This window comes from Vulpes lagopus, chromosome 8 (assembly GCF_018345385.1).
Source record: "Vulpes lagopus strain Blue_001 chromosome 8, ASM1834538v1, whole genome shotgun sequence".
Taxonomy (NCBI): Eukaryota; Metazoa; Chordata; class Mammalia; order Carnivora; family Canidae; genus Vulpes; species Vulpes lagopus.
The window spans coordinates 134,557,905-134,582,667 of record NC_054831.1 but is presented as its reverse complement, the minus strand read 5'-3'; the positions used below and the strand labels follow the sequence as shown (position 1 = coordinate 134,582,667).

Sequence of the window (24,763 nt, the reverse complement as noted above, 5' to 3'; positions counted from 1 at the left end):
GGCTGTCCCAAGAAGACGGCTTGGGGGGGTCTTGCAAACATTACCCCAGTTCACGGTATGGACCTTCTGCCTCTCCTTTGGGAATTACGAGGGGCTGGGAATATATTATAAATAAATAAATACACACAGACATATAAATATATATGTTAAAAGATAATCTTCTGTGCTCTTTTCTTCCATTCACTTATGTGTGTATACTGGGAAATCTTCTACTAGTGAACCCATAAAATGTGGAGTAGAACAAAAGTCTCGAAGGCTGTCATTTGCTGCATTTACAATATGCAGATTGCAATTCCAATTAGATTGAAACCTCTATTTAGCAGAGTGGTTTTGTGAAATAAATAACTTTTGAAGAAGGCCTACTACATATAATAAATACCTATTTTTCCTTCACTTGCTGGCATCAAGCTTCCTGCCTTCCAAACACTTGCCCTGAAGTGCTGATTCAGAAGCAGGCAGCATCTTTGGGCTCTTTACAGAAGAAATGCTTCTCCTTTGCTTTCCTGGCACAGGGATTTCATCCTTGATTTACAGTGCTCAGCTTGTTAGCGCCGGCGAAGGGGAGATGGTGTGAAGGTCATTATGTCCGTTTTGTCCTCTTGGAGAGACAGTGAGGGGTGTGTGTTTCTCCCTGTGTGCTTGTGGTGGTAGCGGCGGGGTTCAGGTGCCCCCCACTCTGTCCAAATGAGTCAGCCAGAACTCTTGTGTCTCTTTCCCACCCTCTCTACTACATGTCATCCAACAGGGGGGTGAGTGATTTTGAAAGCCTAATTCAGAATTTCAGGAAGAGTAGCACACCACCTAGTAGAGAGCTTCCTCCCAGCAACCACCCCCCTTCATCCTCCTCTCCTTCTCAGCCCAGCCGTGACAAACTGGCGGGTAATGAACAGATCGGGTCCTCCTATTAGGGGAGTCCCGATGCTGGAAGCTGCTCTCGCTTTGTGCAGGTCGGTTAGCAGCTCTGCGCTTGTGAGTGGTGGTGCTCTAAGTGGTCCTAGCAGAGGGCAGGGAGTGCTGTGGGGGAAAGCGAACAGAAACGCTTTGGAAGAGAGAGTGCTTAAAAGGGAGAGAGGGGGCAGTAAGGTGCCCAGCTTGAAAGCACCTGGTGAAAATACTTGGACTTGCAGGGTTGCGGTCCTGAACACCACCGCCTGTCTCAGCAGCGGTGCTCTGGGCTATAATAGGATGCCTGATTACAAAGAACATTCTGAAGGCCACTTAGTCTCAGGTCAGGCTGTGCATTAGGCGGCTAATCCTTTGCCGTAACGCTGGAGTAGAATCGCAAAATTGGAAGTAAGCGGTCTGTTGTATTCCAGCTCTGGCAGTAAATGGTTCTGTTACAGGTGCTGCCCTGTGTGGCTTTTTCTCAGCTTCCCAACTTTTCTTTCCCCAGTGGCAAGAAAAATTCGTGGTGAGAGCGTCCTCTTCTACATACTAGTGACTTAAAAATGACTTTTCTAATCTTATGTGCTCGCTTTTCTCATCTTTGTGATTTGAAATATTGACATGTAGGTTAATACAGTAACATGCAGGGGCTACGCATAGGCTCAGGTCCTTGAGCCTGGCATGTTAGAGCAGAAAGAAATACCTAATTGCATCAAAACCACTCTAAGTTCATATATGTGGAGCCCATCAAGCTGAAAGCATCCAGACAGCATCTGCTGTTATCAAATCACTCGCGAATCCAGCTAATTAAAATAGAGCTTCATTTTTCTGAACCATTGTTTGGCAGGAATTCGAAACGGGTCTAACCCAATTTCTGCGTGTTTATGAGCCTTTATTATATCAGAGGTACTTTTCTGTAAATGTACAGGGCAGCGTTAAATGAATTGACCCGCACGGTATTGCTATAGACGCACTGTGGACTTGCTAATGATCTCTCCTCCAGCTTTCTGGTTTCCAGACAGACCCCGGAAAGCCTCATGCTCTCCTTTTCTATCCTCTGCTCTTTGTCCTTTTTTTTCTTTTTTTTTTTTAATTTTCAATTTTTAACTTTTACTTTTGACCGCCTTGCTTTCTTTGAAAACAAGACACACTTTTCATATTTGCTCCCTCGATGTTTGCTTTTCCATTTCTCTGTTCTTCTCTTTCTTCCTCCCCTCCTCTCCTTGCTATATTCTTCCAGGGGATCGGATTTGCCTGCTCCCGAGTTCTCTCCGTTCCCTATTTCTTCTTCCCCTTCACTGGTCACGCTTCCCTTTGACATTCTCTTCAGTGCCTTTCCTCAACCTGCTCTTTTTTCCTGTCTCTCTTCTTCCCACCCCCTCCCATTTTTCCTAATAAAACGTTCTTATACCTTTGTCTCCACATGCAGATGCAGATTAGGGCAGAAAGTCGGTGCCTGTGGAGGTAGAGGCATTGGCTGCTGGGAGGTGACGTCAGCCTGTTTTGCTTCTCTGAATTTGCTTGCATGCTTTATTTTCGGTTTTAAAAAGATTTTTCAAACCACATCTACTCTAGTTTATAGTCTAATAATCTTACTTTGAAGATCAAAAGTGTGGTATAAATGCTAACTAATTCTTCCACGTGACACTTTGGTGTGTCTCTTGGCAGCCTTAGTTCCATTTTACAGATGAGGAGGTAGAAATGGGAAAGGTAGGCACCTCTTAGAAAGTTATCAGAGAAGTTGGTGACTGAGTTAGAAATAGGACTAGTTCAACTTTGGCTTTTGCTTCTTTGATGATCCCCTCCTTTTTTAACTCTTCTCCCCGTAAGAATCCTCTCTCTGTAAGACGACATTGTGGGGATACTGTGCCTTTTTGCCCTTCTTTTCATGTACTTACTTTTAGCCTTCTGAAGTTTTTTTTTACATTTGTAGTCTTTAGACATTAAATGAATTTCTAGGTAATTCCTGGGAAAGGAGGAGGCCAAACCACTTAGGAGCTGGTAAAAAACCCGTCCGTTACAGTCTTGAAGCAGAGCCCTCACTTTCTGCTTCCAGCAGCTTCCCGTAAGTGGGCCCACGTCACACGCGCTGGCCCCAGTGATCAGAGCATTGTAGGAAGCATTGCCATATTTGATTGAATTTAGCCATTCGGGAATGACGTGTGTATGAAGTCGTCTCTTGCATTATTGTGGCCTTTATTATTGCTAATGCGTTCTGACATTACAGGTGTAGCCTTGGCCCTCCCACAAAGGGCAAGGCTGCTCTTACCAAGCTTAAGAGCAGAATTCATGAAGCTGTTTTATACAGCGAAACTGGTGTTCACATTTAGTTAATAAGCAGAGTAAGGGAAATGCTTTTATAGAAAAGATAGCCAAGTGACAGAGGCTATCCTAATTCCTCATCCAGCATTGTTTCAAAAACTGAATCTGTTATTGTTCTCCTACAGAGAACTGGGGCCACTGGATAGAATGCTCAGGAAAGTAGATTTCAGCTCCGTTTAAAGAAGGATTCCTGAGGGGCACCAGGCTGAGACTCAGTCGTTAGAGTGTGTGACTCTCTTGATCCCAGGGGTTGTGAGTTTGAGCCCCCACGTTGGATGTAGCGATTACTTCAAAATAAATAAATAAATAAATAAATAAATTAATTAAAATAAAATTTATAAAAAGGACTCCTGAAAATGAATCGACAGTCTCTTGAGAGTGAGTTCTCATGTTTATCTTGTTTTATCGTAAGCATTCACTTGGAAGCCCACTGATCATTTGTCAGGGTTGTTGAAGAGGGAGGAGTCTTAGATCATATGTGGGACCAGATGGCCTACTAAGATCCCTTTTGACTTCTTTCCTTGTCTTGGATTGTAACAGCAAAAGCAGCATCTTTGCTTATTGTACTGGCTTTGTAAGTGCCTGGTGCACTGTGCAGACCCGGTGGATGCTCAGTAACTAGTCATTATTTAATCTTTGGCTTCCTCCTTCTTAATCTAACTTGAATAAAAACTGTTCTTGTTCAGTACAAGAAAACCACCATCTCTGGCTCCCTCCTAGAGGAGTCATTTTGGATAGGCACAGTGAGATGGCCATTGATATCTGTAGGAAAACCAAACAAAACACTTTGCAACTTTGGGCTGGGAATTACATAAAATGAGTTATATACTTTCTTACTTTATTAGGCAGAGTATCTGGAATATAATTTAGTCATCATGACTCAGTATTGTCATTGTGGACATAAATGTTTATATTGTGTTGTAAGTGTAGCTCTGTTTTCAAAAACTGAAATTTAGATATGTTGTATATTTGCCCTTACTTGGAATGGTTCCACCTTTGCAAACGACCCCAAACTAATAAACTTTTTGAGTTTTTTGTTTGCTTTTCATAGATGTTTCTCTCTTGACATTTGTTGCTAGGTTTTTTTCGCTATCTGGTCTTTGTTCCATAAGTATCTCTCTGTTAGCTGGCTCGTTTCTCCTTCCTTCCTCCCTCCCTCCCTTCCTTCCTTCCTTCCTTCCTTCCTTCCTTCCTTCCTTCCTTCCTTCCTTCCTTCCTTCCCTCCCTCCCTCCCTCTCTTTTTTTTCATGTTCTAGATTATGGATTTTATTAAAAACAAAATTTACCCTCTACCTGGTACAGAATCACTATGGAAAAGGTTCAAAACAAGGTTAATAAACCACTAGTTCCCAAAGTCCAGAATCGTTTCTCCTTTCTTTTTTGCAGTTTTAATCTTCTGTAATTTGGATATCAGATAACTAAGCTTGTTCGTAAAATAAATCGTTAAGTAAGTAGTGTTAGTAGAGCTTTGCTATGTGCAAAATGTGTGGAATCTGTTGTTTGTTTTTTGTTTTTCCGCAATGTTGATTTTTTTTTTTCTCCCTTCTCTCCTTTCTCTTCTCTGTTGGTTTTCTCCTTTTAAAAAAATTTTTTTGAATTTTTATATATATATTTTTTATTTGGATGAGATTAGAGAGCTGAGCTCCAGAACGGTTGGGTCTTATCCTTGACCTTTCTTGACCTGAGCCGATATTCCTGGTTGAGGTATCAAAGGCTGCCTCTGGGAGTCAACTTAGAATTTTATAGAGTGGCATGGCTGGAGGGTCCAGAAAGTCATCTGTGTAAGCCCCCGTTTTACAGAAATGAAGGAATCTGTGGCACGGAGTGGGGACGTGAGAGGCCGGGTCTCAGGACATGTTAGTGTCAGGACTGTACTCCATGTGCAGATATCTTGAGACCCACCCTGCTTTCTTTCCTGCCATCCCACCAGGTTCCGTTCCCTACCAGTTTGGAGCAAAACATGGGTGAATGAAGAAATAGAGGGTTCGTGTAAGGTAAAGTCATGGAGAAAAATTCTCTGCTGGCAGGTTCAGAATGAACCAGTACATAAACCAAAAAAGGCTTCTGTTTGTTGCAATGTTTGGCTGTGTTTGCACTCAAGGCTGATATCGATATTATAGGGGAAGCTTTAATCCTTTCATTCAAATTTACAAGAAATGCTGTTTCCTTTTAGTTAAAAAAAAAAAAAAAAAGTCCAAGAGAGCATTTGATTTGAGAAACCAAAAGTCTAGAAAATGTATCCGGGAGTCCTCGTCAATTCGGGGCATAATGAAATATAAAAAATACTCAATAAAAGCTCCTTTATTACTTTAACTGTTTAAATGTGGAGTTTTTAGCCATCAGGTTAATGTTTTGGTATCATTTTTTTATTTGATTGTGAGCACTTTTCCAGGTAGCTCTGCCACTCGAGCGCTAATCGGATTCCCACAGATGAATGGTGCTAGCTACAGCCTGACATCACCGCAGTTTTGCTTCGACATTATTTTATTTGGTTTTCCTGTAAAAGTTAATAACTCTGTGTCCATGTGTTTAAACAGGCAGGAAGAGAGAGAAAGGACAATGAGCAGAGAATGATGAGTGAGGTCTCAAGAAGCTTCTACCAGATTGTGGAAATGTAGGGATTTTTGTGATTTCCAAGTATTTCACCCTCTGAGTGGGGTGTGGAGAGTCAAGAAGGTTGCAGAGCAAGATGGCAATTTATAATCCTTCAGATAGCAAAAAGTGAACTTCTGTTTCCCAGACAGAGCTGGAAGGAATTAGAAATGAGTTACTATTGATTTAGATGGGAAGGAGGAGGAGGAAGAGGAGGGTGCTCAATGGAACTGATTTGCTTAATGGTGAAAATTGTTTAAATGTTGCGTTAATTGTAAGTAAATTACATGCTCATTTTAGATGACCAAGATTGGTTAGAATGTCAGATGTAGGGTGTAAAGACCCTCCTTTATCAGAGGTGGGAGATCTGTAAGGAGGGCCTCATGGCCAACGTGGCTCTGGTGTCTAGTAGGCCTCTCTTGAATCTTTTATTTTTAAAGGTGTGGGGATTTTTTTTTGTTTTGTTTTGTTTGTTTTTTTTTGGGGGGGGGGTTGTTTGTTTGTTGGTAGCTGTGGCTGTTAATAATAGGAATGTTCACGATGTTTAGTGAAAGATTACGGAATGGTTCAGAGCCATGATGATTACCAGTTGGTTCTTCCTGTGTGCTGTGGATTTCCTTGCTGAGCTCTAAGTTTCTAAATTGGAGTTTATCAGAGAAGGCAACTGGAGTGATTGTGTTTGATTCACTCTTCTGAATTTACTTCGTGGTCCTGTGAGTACAAATCTGACAATGGGGATGCCAGTCAGGTCTACAGCCCTTGTTTCAGTGCTTCTGGAAGATATAAGAGTGGTGACTCTTTCCCAATCTCTGTCTGAGGCATAGCTTGACTTGCTTTTCTGTTCCGTACTCTTGTTGGGGATAAGTTCCTCCTAAAGTCAGCTACAGAGGTGTGACCTAGGTCAGATACCACTTTCTTAGAAGATGGAACCTGGCCTTCAAGGTTCTAATATCATATAGATATTAGGTACTTCTGTCATCTGTCACCCTGCCTCCCAGCCAGAGTCGGTTCCACCGATACGGCCTATCTCTATAGACAGCCTATTCCTGTCCACTCTCTGGGGCTTGTGCGCTTGAGGAGGAGGATGCTTTTCCTCTGACAGGAGCTGATTTCATTTTACTTTTTGAATAGAAACTGTTTCTAATCCCTATCATCTTACTGTAAATTTGAAGACTTTTGAGTCTGCCAGTATTATGAATCATACTTTTGAATCTTATACTTTTATTTTTTTCCCTTAGGCCATAAGAGAATCTAAACTAAGAGCAGAAACTAGGACTTGGTGGTCTTCTGTTAGTGCAGATCTTAACTATTTTACTTTCTTGTGCTCTCCCCTGGATGTGAAAGGTGATTTAAAGGCTATCCACATGTGTTATTTTATATTTTATATTTTATTTATTTATTTGCATGCAAAATATTTTACTTTTTTTTTTTTAAGATTTATCTGTTTATTAGAGAGAGAGCATGAGTAGGAGAGACAGAGGGAGAGGGAGGGAGACTTAAGCAGACTCTGCGCTCAGGGCTCGATCTCATGACCCTGAGATCACGACCTGAGCCGAAACCAAGAGTCAGATGCCTAACCGACTGCACCACCCAGGTGCTCCTGTATACAAAATATTTTCAATAATACACTATCCAGTTAAGCAATATCTAGCCTCAAGGCCAAGGCAATTGCACGTGAGCTAGAATGGCATGCAGGCCGGCCTAGCTGAAAATTCTCCTTTTTAAATTTTTCTTTCTTTATTTTTTTTGTTTTGGCAGAGTACAAATTAATTCAGTAGGTTAAGGAGGGAGTACTACATGCAGAGAGGGAAGATCAAGTACAAAAGCAAAACAGTGTGGCAGAATGTCACAGTATGGAAAGAGGACCTGTCTCTCCTTTGTTTGTGGCACAGCACTATAAAGCTAGAGGTATTCTTGCTTCTGTTTATGAAAACAATTTGATACCTTCTTTTTAAGACTGTCCATCATCTGCTTATTTGTTCAATCCCAGTACACGTGTACAGTGGTATCAGGATTGTAGACTTGTACTCCCCTGGGAAACAACTTTATTAACTACAGGCCAGTGCTTATGTATGGCTCCCTCAGTCCTCAGACTACAGTCTCCACTTGTTTCCTAAGGTATGTAGGTGATTTTCCCATACGCCCTTCAATGAAGTTCTGTCCTATAGCTGAAACACAGATTCTTTTTTTAAAATGAATTTTTACCCCTTCCCTCATTTCTCCTACCCTTCAACCTATCTTGAGCAGTCACCAATGGATTCTCTGTATCTGTGAGCTTGTTTTGGGGGGAGGGGGTTTAAGGGTTTTATCTATTTATTTATTTGCAGCATGGGAGTGGCGGGGAGGGGCTGAGGGAGAGAGGGAGAATCCCGAGCAGACTCCCTGCTAAGTGGGGAGCCCACTGTGGGCGGGGGTGGGGGGGCTCCATCTCACGACTCTTGGATCATGACCTGAGCTGAAACCAAGAGTGAGACGCTTGACTGAGTGAGCCGTGCAGAGATCATATGGTATTTGTCTTTCTCTGACTTATTTCATTTAGCATGATACCCTCGAGGTTTATCCGTGTTGTCACAAATGGCAAGATTTCATTCTTTTTTTTTAATGCCTGAATAGTATTTCTGTGTGTGTGTGTATGAGAAAGAGAGAGAGAGAGAGAGAAAGAGAGAAGGAGGAAGGGAGGGAGAGAGAGAGAACACATAATAATTTCTTTATCCATTCATCCATTGGACACCGGTTGTTTCCATATCTTGGCTGTTGTAAATAATGACATTTGTCATTTTAAATTCTTTTCTTGCTATCTTTGCATTCAAACTGTTTCTAGGCTATGTCTGCTTCTTTTGTATTCAAATCTATCTCTTAACATTTAGTTTCTCTCTATTTTTTTGGTAGGATGTCTGGTAGGAGTGCCATTTAGTGACACCTCAAAGGTCTTAGTGTTGTATTGTGTGTGAGGTGACTATAGACAGAATTTCTTGGTCCAGAGCTTATCTTCTGTGGAATCCAGGAGCCCATCTCATTGCCCTCGGAGCACAAGGTGCAAAACTATCATGAAGGGACCCTGCCCTGCATCGCCTGGTGGTCATCCATTCATGACATAACCTTCATCCCCTTCCTCATCATCCCACGTATCGATAGTGCAAGACCAGGGAGGAGGTTTGACCAACCTCTGTGTGGCCCCGACTTCAAAAGAAGTGGGACCTGAAGCACTGTTTCATCTGCCGAGCATCTGAGAGGTACTGGTGTTTGAGAGCAGTAACCTTCAGAAAGTAAAACATTCAGCCTGTGGTGGAGAGAAAGGGACGGGGAAGTAGAAGCAGTGGTATCATTAGGAAGGTCCGGGGGATTGAATACTACATATTTGTAGTGTTGGAGTCACCAGCCACCGTCACCAAGTGAGCTCACAGTTCTCCTAGGGAGCATCTTGGACACTGAGTCATTACATTCTTTTGGAGTGATTCAACTCAACAGCTTGACACCTTCATTAATTTTACAACACGAAGCCTGGGTGCTCTCTGCTTCCTCTTTAGCAGCGCGGGGAAATTAGAGGAATATAGAAGATGCAAAACCGAGGGAAACTGGCCGAAGAAGCCGTCAAGGAGCTGCTGAAAGACACTGTGTTAAGGAATTGAACTCCTTGCCTTTTCTTGGTATCTCTTGGGACCGAGCACCCAACTCTTGCCACACGTCTCTGGCACATAAACCTTTTATTTCTGTTCCTGGCACGCCGGCTGGACCTCCGACTTGCAGCCAGCTCGTTTGCCTTCTCCGCTGAGGTCACTGCTACTGTGATCCGTGTATAATGGCATTTCCCTCCTCTTTTCAGTATGGAGGCTATTACAGTTTCTTCTCTAAGCAGGACTTCAAACAATTTGCTGCCAGTTGGATTTCAAAGCCAAGGAAAAGGCAAATGTCATCCTTTTTTCCTCCCTTCTTTGGGTAACTGCTTTGTTGGTTGCATCAAAAATTAGAGGGGCTGCTATCTAAATTCAGGTGGGGATGCATGGGGACAAGGCATTTAAATTTGCTTTTCTTTCTCCCTGAAGGAGAAAATCCTTTTCCATCTCAACCTTTCCTAAAAAGGAACTTTGATCTTCTCAACCCAGAAGCAAGGGTTTTCATTTCCTCCACGGCAATGTGTGTACTACGGCCCTGTCTGTGGTGCCGTGACAGTCGAGCTGTGCAGCAGCAGCTCCTCGGCTTTTAAGGCTCTGGCTGCCCCAACTGCACCAGCTCCCCGTGGGCTGCAGGGTGGCACCTAGAGTACTCGCCAGAGTCTCCCCCATCCCCCTAAAATCACTGTCACTTGATATTAAACAGTGCGTGTTGGCTTAAGATGCTTTTTATTTCCATACACATTTCTGGAAGAACTAGTTTAATCAAATAACAAAACAATGACATTCTGACAAGCAGTTCATGCAATATTTTTAACTCGGGCCAAGAAGAAAAATTTAAATGCAGAGGTATTTCACTTTGAAAGGTAGTTTTTGTGCACGCGACGTTGCCACTTTTCGTGAAGGCTTTTACTACATATATCAGTGTGTTTTAAGAGAGACTAGGGTCAATAATGCGTGCTTTGGAATTCCCTAAATACAGATTTACACAGTAGACCTTAAAAATACTATGTCCTATCATGTCAGCTCCTGTGCACTTCAGCCAGAGATACTTTATTTCTTTAATGTGAAAAACAGAAGGACAGAGGAAAGTAAAACAAAGGAAATTAGGGCCCACAAGCTTAATTAGTATAGGGTTGTAACCCAAATCAACAATGGGAAGGACACAGTGACAAAAACCAGGAAATTCCAAGTTGGAAGAGAGGCTCTTTCCTTTAACCCCCGAGTGCCGAGTGCCGAGTGCAGGGCGCCCACACACTCCTGGCCCAGGTGCAGAGGCTGGCGCATGTACCCCTTACGCTGTCGTTATCTTTGAACTTCCTGGCTTTTGTTGACTTTCCCCTCTCCTTTCCCCCCTTGATGTAAATGAAACATACCTCTGTGTCTGTGTGTGTGTGTGTGTGTGTGTGTGTGTGTGTGTGTGTTAACTGTAGATAAACGGGCTAAAAGTACCTCTTGATTTTGTAACCCTCAGAGAAGGAGAATGAGTTAAAAAAAAAAAAATCCTGTCACTGTCATCTGTTCATTTTTAATGAGCAATTTTAAAAAATTGAAAATAAAAGAGGAAAATGAATAGGTGTTGAACCAGCCCGTGATATGTAAATGCCAACTAGTAATTACCTAAAACCTCAATTTTCATTCTGTTTCATCTTGCAAAACATTTCATTTTCCCTGAGTGAAAACACTTCGCTGGGGCCGTGCGAGTCAGCGGGCGGCCGCCCTGGGCTGCGTGGCCGCGGGCTCCGGCTAGGGGGCACTTTGGCTCTGCGCTTGGGCTGCGCGGCCACCTCAAGGTTATTCCCCTCCCGCCGTTCAGGCGCCCTCCCCCACGCCTAGGCTGCTTTCGGGGAGCCTGGCTCCTCCTTGCCCTTGCGCGGGATCGCGGATCGGGTTCGGGCTGACCGAGCCTTCCTGTGCATATTAACTTTCCCTCGGCCTCCCTGAGAGGCAGCCTCCTCTGGAGAGCAGCCTTCGGCTGCCCCCTTCCCCCCTTGGGGATTTCAAGCAGAACAGTCCCGGTTTTTGTGTTTACTGCTGCTGCTTTTTCTACTTTCTTTTAATTTTGGTGACCGGGGGGGGGGGCGGGGTGGGGGCGGTTAGGGGTGGGGGGTGGGTGGCTGCGATTCCCCTGGCTCAAAGCTCACCCACGTTTGCTCCCCTGCTGCTGCGAGAGCAAGGGTTCTGACGTTTCTTGTGCGGGCTCCTAGATTTCCTTTCACTCTGGCTCAGGATCTGACACCTTCTGGGTGCATCCGTGCAGTGTCCTGGTATATGGCTCGTGGGTGCCCCTGCTTCCAGGGCCGTTACCCTTCTCAGCCCCTTCCCTAACTAGAAGGAGAGCAAGGAGGCTTGAAAGAGAACGAAGAATCTGAGCTTGGCGGCCACAGATAAGAGAGGATTCTGGATGCAGAGAGCCAGAATTATGTTGTCCTAGGACCCTGGATCTGAGAGTGCTCTGCCTGGAATCTCAAGGAACACGGCCTCTTTAGTGAGATATATAGCTTCATAATTAGCCCGTTGCATTTTTTCACGAGTGCTAGCATCAGCGTTCTACGATGTGTTTCTCTGATTAACAGCTGCTTTGCAACTATTTCCTTGTGCCACCGATGACCATATTTGTCAAGGAACTCCTGACAGAGTACTGATTTCTTACTAAAATGTAGCATTTCTGCTTGAAGAGGGTACTCTCCTTCTCGGCACTGCCCGGCTTTTAAAGTCAGCCCTTGTTAAAACTCGAGTTGGCTTTGGTCTAACGCTTGTTAACAGGATTCTGGGTATCTATCTACTTTAGAGCAGGAGCGTAGGAACCTTTCACAGGCAATTTAATCTTCTGAGCAGCGCACGTGTGGCGGCGCGGCGGCGGAGTGGGGTTTCAGGCCTGCACATCGGTCATTTCTTTTGCCCTCTGGTTGTGATCTCTCTGGGTTAAAAAGGACTTGGCTTCGGTTGTTAGTGTCATTAATTTTTGAATATTTTTAATATTTTAAAATGGCTAATGAATGCTCACATTTTAGGAGATAGATGTGTATGGAGCACACAGGAGTGCTGGAATTGGTGGCATTCCAAATAAGTGTCACCGGAGACAATGCATCCGGTTTACGCGTCAGGTGCAAAGTGCTAAGGCTTCCTCACACCCCAGGTTCGTTATCAGGCAAGCAATGTTCTCCCGTCTCCCTCGTGCAGGAGATCAAGTGCGCGTCCTGAAGATGACAGTGTGTAGGTCCTTGTGGGCGAGTGGGAAACACACAGGAAGCACCTTTTCAGCAAAGACTGTCAGAACCTCGGTTCTCCTCACCAGGGATTACTTACCCTACACAGTGTGTTTAACAGCACTGCTCACCGTGGAGAGCCCCCGGGGATACTGCGTTCCATTGCTTCACAGTTACAAATCCTGGGCTCTCAAACAAGAATCTCTCGCGGGTGGCCGATCATCTGGGGTCCCCTTCCCCTTGGCTGTGGCAGGCCCTCTGGAGCGCCCATTGCAGAGGCGGGCTGTCACTTTAGTGATAAACAGGGAAAATGATCACATTTTCCTGAGCCTGAGGAGTTGATGGTGCCAGCGTCGTTTTATTTGGCTTTGGAGCGGGCAGAAGGCAGGGCCACAGGAATAGGGGTGGCGAGAAACTTTGCTTCAGTTTTCTTCCGAGGTGGCCGTCCATATTTTTATGACACCGGTTCCTGGTAATTCGAGGTGCACTCGGTAAGAACTCTCAGCGCAAGAGGAGGGGGAAAGGGAAACCGATTCTGCCGTTTCTCGTGGACTCAACGGCAAGTGGCTTCCAACAGCGGCATCAGGTGCTTTGCGCCAGAATTTTCCCGGGCTTGCTGCACTCCCACAACATGTGCAATAAAGTTCCTGTCTCCGTTTTACATCTTTGACATTGAGGCGGAAGATTTGGCCTGAATTTATGTAATTTAGTTGGGCACAAATATAACCCATGAATAGTCACATTCATTTCCTAATTAGAAAAATCAGACGATAATACAGGACAGGCTGCAGGCACCCCATCATGTTGGCCAACAAAAGCAGGCTGTGTGTGTTGGACCTCTGCAGAGGAAGAGTCAGTTGAGTTGCTTCATGAAGTTAATGAAAAGTGTCCAACAATGGGCGAATGAAAGGTGCCGACCGAGGGCGCTGGCAGTTAGTGCACTAAGATCTTTGTATTATGGAGAAAGATTTGGGGGAAACCTCTTACCATCTGTGGATGAATCCCCGGTATATAAAATTCCAGGTTGGACGGGCCTTTCGCCCCCTATTGTGGTACCGGGTCCTTGGGTGAGGGAAGGGGGGTGGGGAGGCGTAGAGAGTAGCCGAAGAAATAATTAGTGAAAGGGGGAGAGAGGTTTTCATATGTTCACACTTTCACATAGCTGCTTATCTGGGTATCTTTCTTGTTCAGCACATTATGTTGGGGCTGTTAGTTTGGATGCTTTATATTGCTTTATATTTTTGCATCTGGTATAGCGATATCGATGCTGTTAAATATGTGATTTGCCTGTCGCCTGCATTTTCAGACAAAGATCAAGAGGAACATAAACAAGCCCCAAATATACTTTATGTAGGTGTTTGGCAGTATGATTTTATATGGCTTGAAATTAGTGAATGGAAACTTTAAAAGAAATTGTTCATATTTTTGCAAGTTTGAAGTGTGCCGGGACTTTGTCAAATTCCCGTTAAAATAAATACGTCAATTTCATCTCCCTTCCGAATTCATTTATCTTGCTTTTTTAAAAGGTGTTTTCTACTTTACCTGATGTTTAAATTGGATTCGCTCGTTTATGCTGTTCTTTGCTATATCCCCCACGTTTTTCTTAAATGAATTACTAATGACAGAGCACTCCATCATTCCCTCTCTACAGCCACTTTAAGGAAAGCATGGTGATCTAAACCTTTTAACCTATTAAAGATGATTTTTCCCAATTGAATCAGACCCACCACAGGTGTAATAACTAATCATTTAAACTACACCTGCTATTATGTATTTTTAAGCCATTATGCGTGTTGGATAGATGATAATTCATGTTTATTGCATTGTCCGATGGATCCGTTTTGCCTACAGTAGGCTGATTAATGTATTTAAAGAAATAAGAGATGCAATTTTTAAAAAAAAAAAATTGATGGAATGCGCCAAGCACTGCATTGAGTGCACCATTAAACCCATCAGAACTTTGCTCTCTGACCAGAAATGCATATACCAAGGACTATATTAAAAAAGCAAGGTGAAACCTGTGCGTTTTAGTGGTGGGATTCTGTTTTCTTTCTCTGTCATGGAAAATTTTGGAAGGATGAAGGAAAGGTCGATGCTTCTATGGGTAAATGAGAGGAGCCATGCTGTTAATATCTGCTGTTTACGGCCTGCTCATCCACATTCCCTCTGACACCTGGAGCACACACCACAGCGTACAGGCATCGCCGTGTGATACTGATGCCGTAATTGTCTTGTGCGTGGAAGGTGTAGTTTTTTCTCCAGGTGAAGAACAGGCATTCCCCAAGCCGTTGGAACCAGGCCAATGGGCATCGACTGTGTGGGGCCTGTGGCTGTGTAGCTGTCCACTCCTTCCTGGACATGGGCCTCTCTTCCCCATGTCTCTCCCCTCCCTCCTTCCCCATGTCCCCCTCCCACTTCTCCTCTCCCCTCTTCTTCTGCCTCCCCTTCTGCTCCACTTGTCCCATGGCTACCTTCTCCCCTGCTGCTCCCTCCTCCCCCACAATCGCTCTTCTGTTTTCCTCTTCCTTCCCTCCCTTCTCCCATCTTTTCATTAAAATGCATCTGCATCCATTTTGTAGATGTCTCTCAGATTTTTCTTAAGTTTGGTGCGACCTGAGGAGATGTGGTTGAGTTGCCAAGGGGGCGCAGTGTGGAGTTTTCAGGTCTAGAATCTGGAGCATCAGCTTCTCTCTAGTCCAGAGCTGGTTGGTTACCACTGCAGCTCCTGATGGGGGTTAAGGGGTTTGCAGTGCTGGACGGATTACGACAAGTCTCCGGGAACATGGGTGCATCTTAGCGTTTTATCACTGCCAGGTCCGAATCTGAAGGTGTGGGACCCCTGAATTCATCCTCTAGGGACAACATCTCAGGCTAGCCTCCAATAGAGGGATTACGGGGGAAGATACAAAAGGGAATTGACCTGGCTTTTTGTGTTTCTTTCCCATTTATCTTCATATCTTTTGTTGCCAGAGAAGTCTGTCAGGTCTCAAGACTAACTTCATATAAAATAGGAGGAGAATATTGTAAGTCGTATTTCGTTGGTAGTCACGGTAGCTTATGCTTGCATCTCTGGATAGCTGCTCGCCTTCGTTTGAAGGATCTTAGAAGAGTCCCTTATATTTAGTCCCTTAGAAATGTTTCTTTCAACAGCTAAGGAGCGAACTCCAGGGTCTGTTGACTTTACCTGTAACATGAGATGATATTATTCCTTTGGTCTTGGTGAGATGAATAATGCCAGTCACTTAGAACAGCCCCCTTTCCTATCTGGGGCAGGTTGGCATGTCCCACCCATTGCGCTAGCGCCAGGGATGGAGAGCACGCAAGCCACGTGCAAACACATGCTTCACGTGTGCTGAGTGATGCAAAGGTTAATACCTTTTCAACTGATTTCCTTCTACCCCCTCCCTGGCTTATTTGTAGATATGAAGATTTCAGTAAATAATGTCATCATCAGAGGTACGGGGATCATCTGTCCGTCTGTCAGCTTTTAGCCGTGAAACCCCAAACTTTGTCCTTTGAAGTCTCTTCAGGATTGAGCTCCATTGCATAAGAGGGACCAGTGTGAATGGCTTCGTGCGTTGTCTCTTATATAATCCTTCCCAGCCGGTCTGTGCTCAGCACTTTGCCAGGCTCTGTGGAGGCAGCGTGGTCTCTTCTCAGATGCTTGCAGCGTAGTTGGGGAGGCAGCCTGAACGTTAGAAGACAGTATAATTATGTCTTCAATTATATGGTACACACTACGAGCATTAAAGAATTTAAGAGAATAGGGAGATCAGAGATGGTTTGCTTATTTAGGGAAGGCTTCGAGGAGTTAGCACAGGCTATGAAAGGGTTGTGCTGGCGTGTGTGTGTGTGTGTGTGTGTGTGTATACACGATTATGCGTGTGTGTGTGTGTGTGTGGGTACGCACACAGTATTTAGACAGGTAGAGGTGGGAAAGGCAGGCCTCGAAGAACAAGAGCATACCTCGAGCACAAGTATAGGGACGTAGGTTCGCATCACCAGGAGAGGGCTACCTGCTGAGGAGTATGAAGATTCAGCTTAAACAAGGAGAAGAGGAAAAGATTATTGCAGTTCTTAAAAGCTAGGCTGAGAGGATTAGATTTGATAGAAACAGGTATAGGAAGCCAGTTAACTGACATCGCCTTTTATTTAGGTAGATTTTTAAATGTGAGAAATAACTGCTTATAAATTTGACCACAGTGGTGTGCTTATTTTTATGGACCTGGGATAAACTGGTAGGATTTTTAATCTTTAAATTGAGACTATTGAAATTTACTTTTCTTCTTTTGTCTCCCTGACCAGATTGCCACAGCGGTGAAGTTTCTACAGAATTCCCGTGTCCGCCAGAGCCCACTTGCAACCAGGAGAGCATTCCTTAAGAAGAAAGGTACAGATTCCTCACAGCCATGCATTGTGGCCTGCAGAAAGGGATGGGACACGGGGCAGATGGAAGCCACAGTGTTGCTGTAGCTGTCCCACTGGTGTGGGGGTGAGGGGCACCCCCTCAGAGGAGCCCGGGCTTCTTTCCTTACAGTGGAGCAGAGAGATGATACCGTCTGGATTTAAGGCCAACACCTCAGCCCAGGACAGCCTGGCACGGGGAGCGAGAAGAGGCCCATTGGAGGATGCCTGATTCTGGTCCATTCTTCTGATAGTGTGAGCCTGGCTCACAGTGGCTGTAGGTTAGGAGGTCAGCTGCCTCAGTAAAGAATCAGGAAGAAAGAAATGGAAGGAGGAGGGGAAATGAGGGGACTAAACGAGGTCAGGTTAAGGTCAAGCTTTGGGTCAGCCTGGTTCACGGACCGAAGTGGTAAATTACTGGTTTTATGGTATTTCTGTAAGCGAGGATTAAATGGATCTTGACAAATTCAATATTGTCCAAAGCAGAAAGAATCCCTTCTGGCTGTTGCAATTTAGGATATTTTTCTTTTTTTGTAAAATACAAAAACAGACCCCAAAACAAACAAAAAAGGGATCTGACTTTTCACTCTTTGAGCATGTAATTTTCTTGAAAGCTGGAAAGTTGTATAGAGGCCCTTCTACACCATGGTAGGGGGAGTGAGTTTCTCCCCCCTCCCTCCCCAAAACCCTTTTTCTTCAGGAGCTGGAATGTCAGCTTTAGAATTCTACGTTGTGAGCTTTAAGTCATCTGTGGCTGGAAGAGAAGACCGAGTGGTTTGGTGGTGTTTCCTCAGTGTGCTCCATGGCGTCCCACCACAGAGATGCTTGCCGGACCTTGTCCCAGGCCCACACCCCTGGGGTTTGGGCAGGACGAGCCTGAAGCTCTCCCTTCCCAGGCATCTGTTCAAAGGCAGCCTCGGGGCTGGCCCCTGCAGCGGAGCTGTGAGGGGTGTTGTGCATTTGCTGGCGGCATCGTGCTTGCCCCCCATCAGTAGGAGGTTATTACAATTTGGAGTGCGTTGGCCGGCCTCTCCACTCCGCAACCATCATGCCATAAAAGAGTTTTTCCTTGAAATATGTGTACCTATGGGGAGTAATTAATCATAAAAGCTTGGGGATTTCAGCTCTCTCATCAAAGCATTGAAGCCGGCGAAAGCTGAGCCTAAAAGCTGTGCTGATTACCCGGGGTAACCTGAGACAAAATCTATGGTTGCCGAGAGATCCTCTGCCCCAGTATATTGTGCAGTATTATAACTGCCTGATCTTCTTTTCCACTGACAATGACCAGTTATTCCTCATTTTCTCTCAAACGCAGCCGGGTTAGAATTTCATTTGCAGAAGGTATTTAGAGCAATTTAGAGACAAATGTCTCTGGTGTTTGCTCGGCACTTCCCCACCGCAGGCTTTGCTGAGCAGTTTTAGTATCAGGAGCTCCATCTAATCTGTTTAATTTTAATAAATCCCTGACTGGGAGAGGGAGAGAAAAAAAGAGAGAGAAACTGTGGACCAAATAATACTTCTTTTGAGTTAGTTGGCTAATAATTACTGCGGAGAGGAAACTGTTTTGTGCAATTACTATTTGTTGCTCCTTTAAAAACAGTGCGAAACAAAACCGATCGATGAGTTAATCCAGCGAAGAGTGCTTGCCCTATGCCATGCCCCGTTCTGGGCTCCGGGGACCCCCGCAGAGAAGAGGGCAGACAGCGTCCCTGCCCTCCCCGGGCTTACATTCTAATGGGGAAAGCTAGACAGTTAACCAGCAGGAAAACGAGAGCCATGGTATTTCGAGTGGCAAGTGCCATGGAGAAAACTAATGCGGGGCCGCACGGGGTTGAGGAGCCCCAGTGCTGGGGTGGGAACGGGTTGCACGCCTAGCCAGGGCCGCTCGAGAAGGCCTCTCTGAGAGGGTGGCACGAGCACACGCCTGAGGGAGATGAGTTTGTCGGTGTGGAGTGGGCACAGTTCCTCCTCGACCCCTAATGTGGGCAAGTCTTTAGGATTTCAGGCAGCAGGAACCCCGAGGGGCCTCCTACCCTTCTTCCTCTGAAGAGAGCTATAGGAGTCTACCCTGAGCCTCAGTCCCGAATCTCTGGACGTAATCACCCATCTCCATTATCCTGTAAAATGCTGCTTCAGTCAGTAATTATCTGTTTCCGAGTTGAATCCCAGTAGGGTAAGTTCTGGCAGGACCTTTTCTGGGCAGAGGATTCCAAGGTTTGATGGGCATCTGGGCAAGAAGAGCCCCTTCGTGAATTTACACTTCACTTTTTGAATTTCCGGCTGTTCCTTGGGTCAGGTGTACATGGTCTGCGGAGTTTGGCGCCAGCTCTGATGGGGTGAGGGAGGAGGGACTTTTGCAAAGGAGTGAGCCTCTCCCGTGTTCCTAACTGTTCTTGGGAAGGAAAGAGAGTTGGCTGGCTGGTCTGTGGGGGCAGGGAGAGGGTCCTGAGGGGAGGGACCAAGGTTCTGGCATGCTCCCCACGCCTCCCCGCAGGACTGTCCCCACAGGACTGGCTGCAGGGGTGGGTATGGAGTGCCGGCTTTGGGCGAGCTCGCAGCTACTGTAGTCTTGGCTTTTCCTAGCAAATGTCACTTCAGGGAATTGCAGTGCAGCACTGCCTTGAATTATAATCTTGACTTTCTTTTTTTTAATAAACATCTCTTTCCTGAAAAGGCAAATCCAATTTTGTTTTTCTTTTAATATTATTTAATATTTAATATAGAAATTGAGGTCCCTGTAGTGCATGTCAGTTCAGTAGAAAATGAGGGTTACTTTAGGCACATCAGCTGAGTTTGTTTTAATGTGAAACCACAGCCCGGAGCAGGGCTGCAGCCTGCCTCTGTTACCGACAGGTTAAATGTTGTGCTCTCTCATTCGGGGGGCTGGGGAGACTGGGGGCAGGCTAGTGGGCAGTGAATGGGAGAGACAGGCAAGAGCATTGGTTTGCGAAGATCTTCTGTGTCGGTGGGGGCTTTTTTGTTTTTTGTTTTTTTGAGTTCTCTTTTGGATGCTTCAAAGTCTGAATATGGAGTCATTAATGAGAAACATGAAGTTATTGGAATCATTTATCATTTTCCTTGAAGTTTGTACTGCCATTTTGTGTAATTTACAACATTTCTTTGTTTTATCGAGAATTTTTTGGATGAAAGAGAAAAGCAGCTGTTCACCTTCGGAGTATTAGAATAAATGTTTTTGTTTTCCTTCCAACCACTTGATTCTGCAGATGGCACATCGACCGTGTAGTCAGCCGCGCATGAGCATCACTGGACTGTGCGTGGGGTTTAAGCCCTCCTGGAACCGGACTGCGTACAGAGGCAGTTCTCACCAGGCAGGCATCATGTCTGGCCTTTAAGTGGGCTGCAGTCCAGGACATTAGAGTAGCTTAAAAACAGCAGTAGAATCGGTCCAGAAAGTTAGAGGCTTGGACAGCGTTGTCAATAGGCTTATGTTGATTTGACACCCTATCCAACCACAAAATGTAGGAGGCAGGCTGCTTCCAAACATGTTGGCAGGCTGAGTGTAAGGTGGGTAAAAGTGATGCCTGTTTGGGGGCGGGGGCGAGGGGAGTAGGTGAGGCGGAGGGGAAGATAGCGTTGTCTGTTAGCTTACTCTGATGTATCTATTGCAAAGCAGGTTTCTAGAAAAACGATGAGCATCATATGCTTCTCTGTATATTCCTGCATAATGGGGTCTAGGTGGTGTTGGCCGAGACTTTTGCTTATTGTGCCTTTCTGAAGTGTGTAAGTTAAGGGCTGTGTTCTTGCTCATCTAATACATAGTCCAGGGGGAAAAGGAAAACCAAACAAAGGGGACACATCACCATCCTTTCTCATTCTAAAAGGTGAAACGAGATCTTATCTTTCTTCTGTTCCTGGAAGCGGAACCCCCGGTAGCAAAGCCGCCTCCTTGCTGGAAATGAACTTGAGGAAGAAACCTGATGGTCTCAACCTTGGTAGTGGGGTAGAGGTGAAGGGCTGCTCTCACTGGAGTATTTCAAGGGGGAGTAAATTCTTAACGCAGATTTCAATTTAACTCTCTTTTATTACTTTTCTTTTTTATCATTTACGTCCATTTCATGAGGTAGTTTGCATGTCCTTGAATGGAATCTCGTTACCATGAAAGCTTTTTTAGCATTGATTTCATAACAGTCTTAATTTAATAGCTCCGTCATTACTGAGAAGCTCTGGGAGTGGGGCCCTGGCTTTCCAGGTCACTGACCTTTTAATTACAAACCTTGTTCTGATGGCCAGGTTATCGACTGGACAGCTCCCAGCTTGTGCCCCCAGGATGAGAATGAAAATAACTGTGTTTCCTCCCCCATCTCCAGGAAAAAAAAAAATTGTAACCTCATGTGTTTCTAAAATTAATTTTCTCCTTCAGCTTTACTTTATAATTAATTCTTTAATGTGTCTTAGTGAAGCCAGAAGTCTTTTTATAACGCTGTTTTTTTTCTAGAGCTTGGGTCCAGCAGAGAGCTTGGAGGGGGCAGGGAAGGGAGATCCCATGCTTGGCTGTGGCCCATTTCCTCACCCTCAAAAACTCCTGTGGCTGAGCTGGAAGGAAGGGTATTGGCTCTGTGAGGGGCTGTCTGGCCCTTCTGATTCTTTGTTAATGAGATGCGGATTGTGGCACCAGAGTTTTAGATTCATTCCTGCATTTGCTGGAGTAATTGTGCCTTCTCTGACATGGATGTTTTATTTTATTTCTTTTAAAAAAATATATTTTATTTTATTTCTTTATATTTTTTTAATTCATCTCTACCCCCAAAGTGGGGCTCAAATCCACAGCCCCCAGGTCAAGAGTCGCATGCTCCACAGTCTGATCCCACCAGGAGCCCCGAAGGTGGACGTTTTAAAAAGGTGCTCCCCTTTTGGGCAAAGATAAGGGTTGGGTGATTTTTTTTTTTTTTTTTATTGTCTTATCTGTTAGTCTTAGATGACTGGGAGAAACCAAATACCCTACCTGAGGAGTTGTGCTCAGTCATGAGCTTGAACTGCATTTGGTGATCTAGGTTCTTTCTCACTGATGATGAATAGGGAAAGAAAAAGGAGAGGATGGTGGCTGGTAAGTAGGGTGTCCACTGGTCCCCGTTTGCCCAACACTGTCCTGGCTTTAACACTGGAATTCCTGTGTCCTGGGATTCCTGTACCCCTTAGGCCTGCACAAACAGGTCACACCCTGGCAGGGCAAGCCTTACCCCTGAGTGCGAGCTATCGAGACAGACAAGTGTGGGTTTTTTTGGAAGCTGGAGGAAGAAGTTCACCGGAAATCGGTCCCCAGGTCAAATCCCGCCTGCAGCCAAGTGGCATTTCCTCAAACACTGCCTGCTGTCACTCCCGCAGGCCCCGCCCTGGTGTGGTGTGATCCCGCACAGGGAGCCTCTGGGGCCCCAGGTACAGAGAGTCTCTGGGGCTGGGGCCATGCCCTGCAGGTGAGTAAGGAGCAGGCAGTGCTGTGTATGGCAGCCTCGGGCTTGTTCCTGAGGATGATTGAGCACCTCCATCCATCTGTTGTGAACGGACCATCTTCCTTCCCCGCCAGTCTTGCATCTGCATATCCGTCACCTGCTGTTCTGGACCAGCCTATTCATCACACTGACTGGTGTTCCCCCCATCAATTTTCCTGCTCCCCTTGTTATCCAAACTTGTTTTGAACTCCAGAGATTTTTTTTCAGCATCCAGGATGAGAGCTGCAGACGCTAGACCGACTGAAGGCCATGGAAATGGGGGCACCATGGCTTCCCTGTCCAGAGGGGGAGCTGGTACACTTGCTACCCCCAAAAGACTGGGTCATTAGGTGCCTACACTTCACCCTGCCCTGGGGGGACTGTGGCCCAGAGGAGCTTGTGGGGAAGAAAACAAAGCTCTTTTGGATTTACCCAAATGCTTTCAGGTTTTCCCTAAAAATGAAGAATGATTTTTCTTAGCCTTGTGTGTCTGTGACAGTGCTGCAAAGAAACCCAAAGTGACATTGTCATGTATGGTAGTAGTATTTTTGAAGCCTTCCTTCCTTCCTTCCTTCCTTCCTTCCTTCCTTCCTTCCTTCCTATTTTTTGGAAAGGTAAGCTATGTATGTGGCTTCAAAAATTCAAACTGTAAAGAAGCATATACAGTGAAAACTAGTCTTCCTTCTGTCTCTTGTTCCCATCCCACCACTCATTCTCTTTTCCAGAGGATGCTTGTTTATTCAGTTTCTTATGTATCATTTCCAAGATCATCTATCCATATAAAGGAATGTTAATATTTATTAGTTCTCCCAGAGAAACACAAACAATTTTAAATGCAGTAGTAGCATATTTTACACTTCACCTTTACACTTGACATTACATTTGGGCATTCATTCCACATCAGCACCTGCAGATTAGATTCATTCTTCTCAGTGGCTGCGTAGTACTCCAGGATGAGCATGTATCAGAATTTTTTTAAACCAGTTCCAAATTAGTGGACATTTAGACTGGTTCCTACCTTCTGCCATTTCCGATGATGCCCCGGTAAATATTCTTCTATAGATATCGTTGGCCCTGGGTCTGGCACTAGGTTAATGTAAAAGTGTTTTGGGATCCCTGGGTGGCACAGTGGTTTGGTGCTTGCCTTTGGCCCAGGGCGCGATCCTGGAGACCCAGGATCGAATCCCACATCGGGCTCCCCGTGCATGGGGCCTGCTTCTTCCTCTGCCTGTGTCTCTGCCTCTCTCTCTCTCTGTATGTGACTATCATAAATTAAAAAAAAAAAAATTAAAAAGTGTTTTGCATATGTGAGTAGGCAAGGGTATATTTTTCTTGCTTAAAATTTTGTGAGACTATGAATATAAAGAACATAAAACTGTTTTCTATTATAAACATGACTATAGGTAGAAAGTAGAGAAAAAAGGCTGCGTAACAAATTGTTAACGCTTAGCACAGATTTGGATTCTGAGGGGACTTTCGGATCACTGGTTACAAGAAAAATGCTTTCTTTCTAAAAGAATCCTTTTTTAGCCCGTTTTTGAAGGGATATAGGCTCATTAAGTTTAATTTTTGAAAATTTGAATAAACGGAAAGCTTCAGAAACGTAGTTACAATTTGTTCCAAATGAAACACATGGTTTCATTTTCTTTTGTCATTATTGGACGTTTCATGGGTCCTTGGCCGTCGGTCAGGGGGTCGGCCTTTATTCAGTACCTGTTGTTTGTGGAATATTATCACATTAGGCCGTTGCTGAGAGAAAAATGAAGCACCTGTCTTCCACGGCGCAAAAGGCTCATTAAAAGGGGGCAGGGATGGGGGCGGAGTGCTCCGGAACTGTGTCTACACTGATCCACGAAGGGTGGCAGGGTGGCAGTTAGAAGTTGGTCCTGTCCGACCAGCAGAGACTGGAGTATCAAGCTCACTGGGCCGTGAGTCCCTCCAGGGCAGAGACTGGGTCTTGTTCTTCCCAGCTTCCTCCACGCCCAGCAGAGCCAGCCCCCAGCCCAGGTTCGTGAGGCTAATGAGGGAAGGGCTGAGCAAAACAGAACTAGAAGGCACTTACCAGGACAAGTTGCAGGAGGAGCTCAGCTTTTCTTAAGTCTATACTGCACGTACCTGTTCATCTCTGGTGCACCTGTAAGGTGGTTTCAGGGCTGCCTGCCTGAACGCCGTTGCCAAATTAGAGTACAGCGTTTGCATGCAGTCCTTTCTGTCTTTAGCCTTACAGTATCCAGTGAAAATGCGCTTTTCCAGCGACTTAGGTTGGCAGAGTTTTCTTAACCGCCCTAACGCA

The 24,763-nt window shown here is 45.1% G+C and overlaps 1 protein-coding gene across 4 annotated transcripts in view; it reads left to right on the top strand.

Annotated features, from left to right (window-relative positions):
* PEX14 (peroxisomal biogenesis factor 14) overlaps window positions 1–24,763 on the top strand; it is a 139,571-nt gene that overhangs the window by 38,038 nt on the left and 76,770 nt on the right. For 2 of the 4 annotated variants that reach the window (XM_041765958.1, XM_041765959.1), the window contains exons 3-4: window positions 5,138–5,201; window positions 16,925–17,009. In XM_041765958.1, coding sequence (XP_041621892.1) covers window positions 5,138–5,201; window positions 16,925–17,009 — 149 coding nt within the window. Of the gene's footprint in view, window positions 1–5,137; window positions 5,202–16,043; window positions 16,076–16,924; window positions 17,010–24,763 lie in introns of those variants that run through there. The other 2 variants (XM_041765961.1, XM_041765960.1) reach the window with 2 other exon arrangements.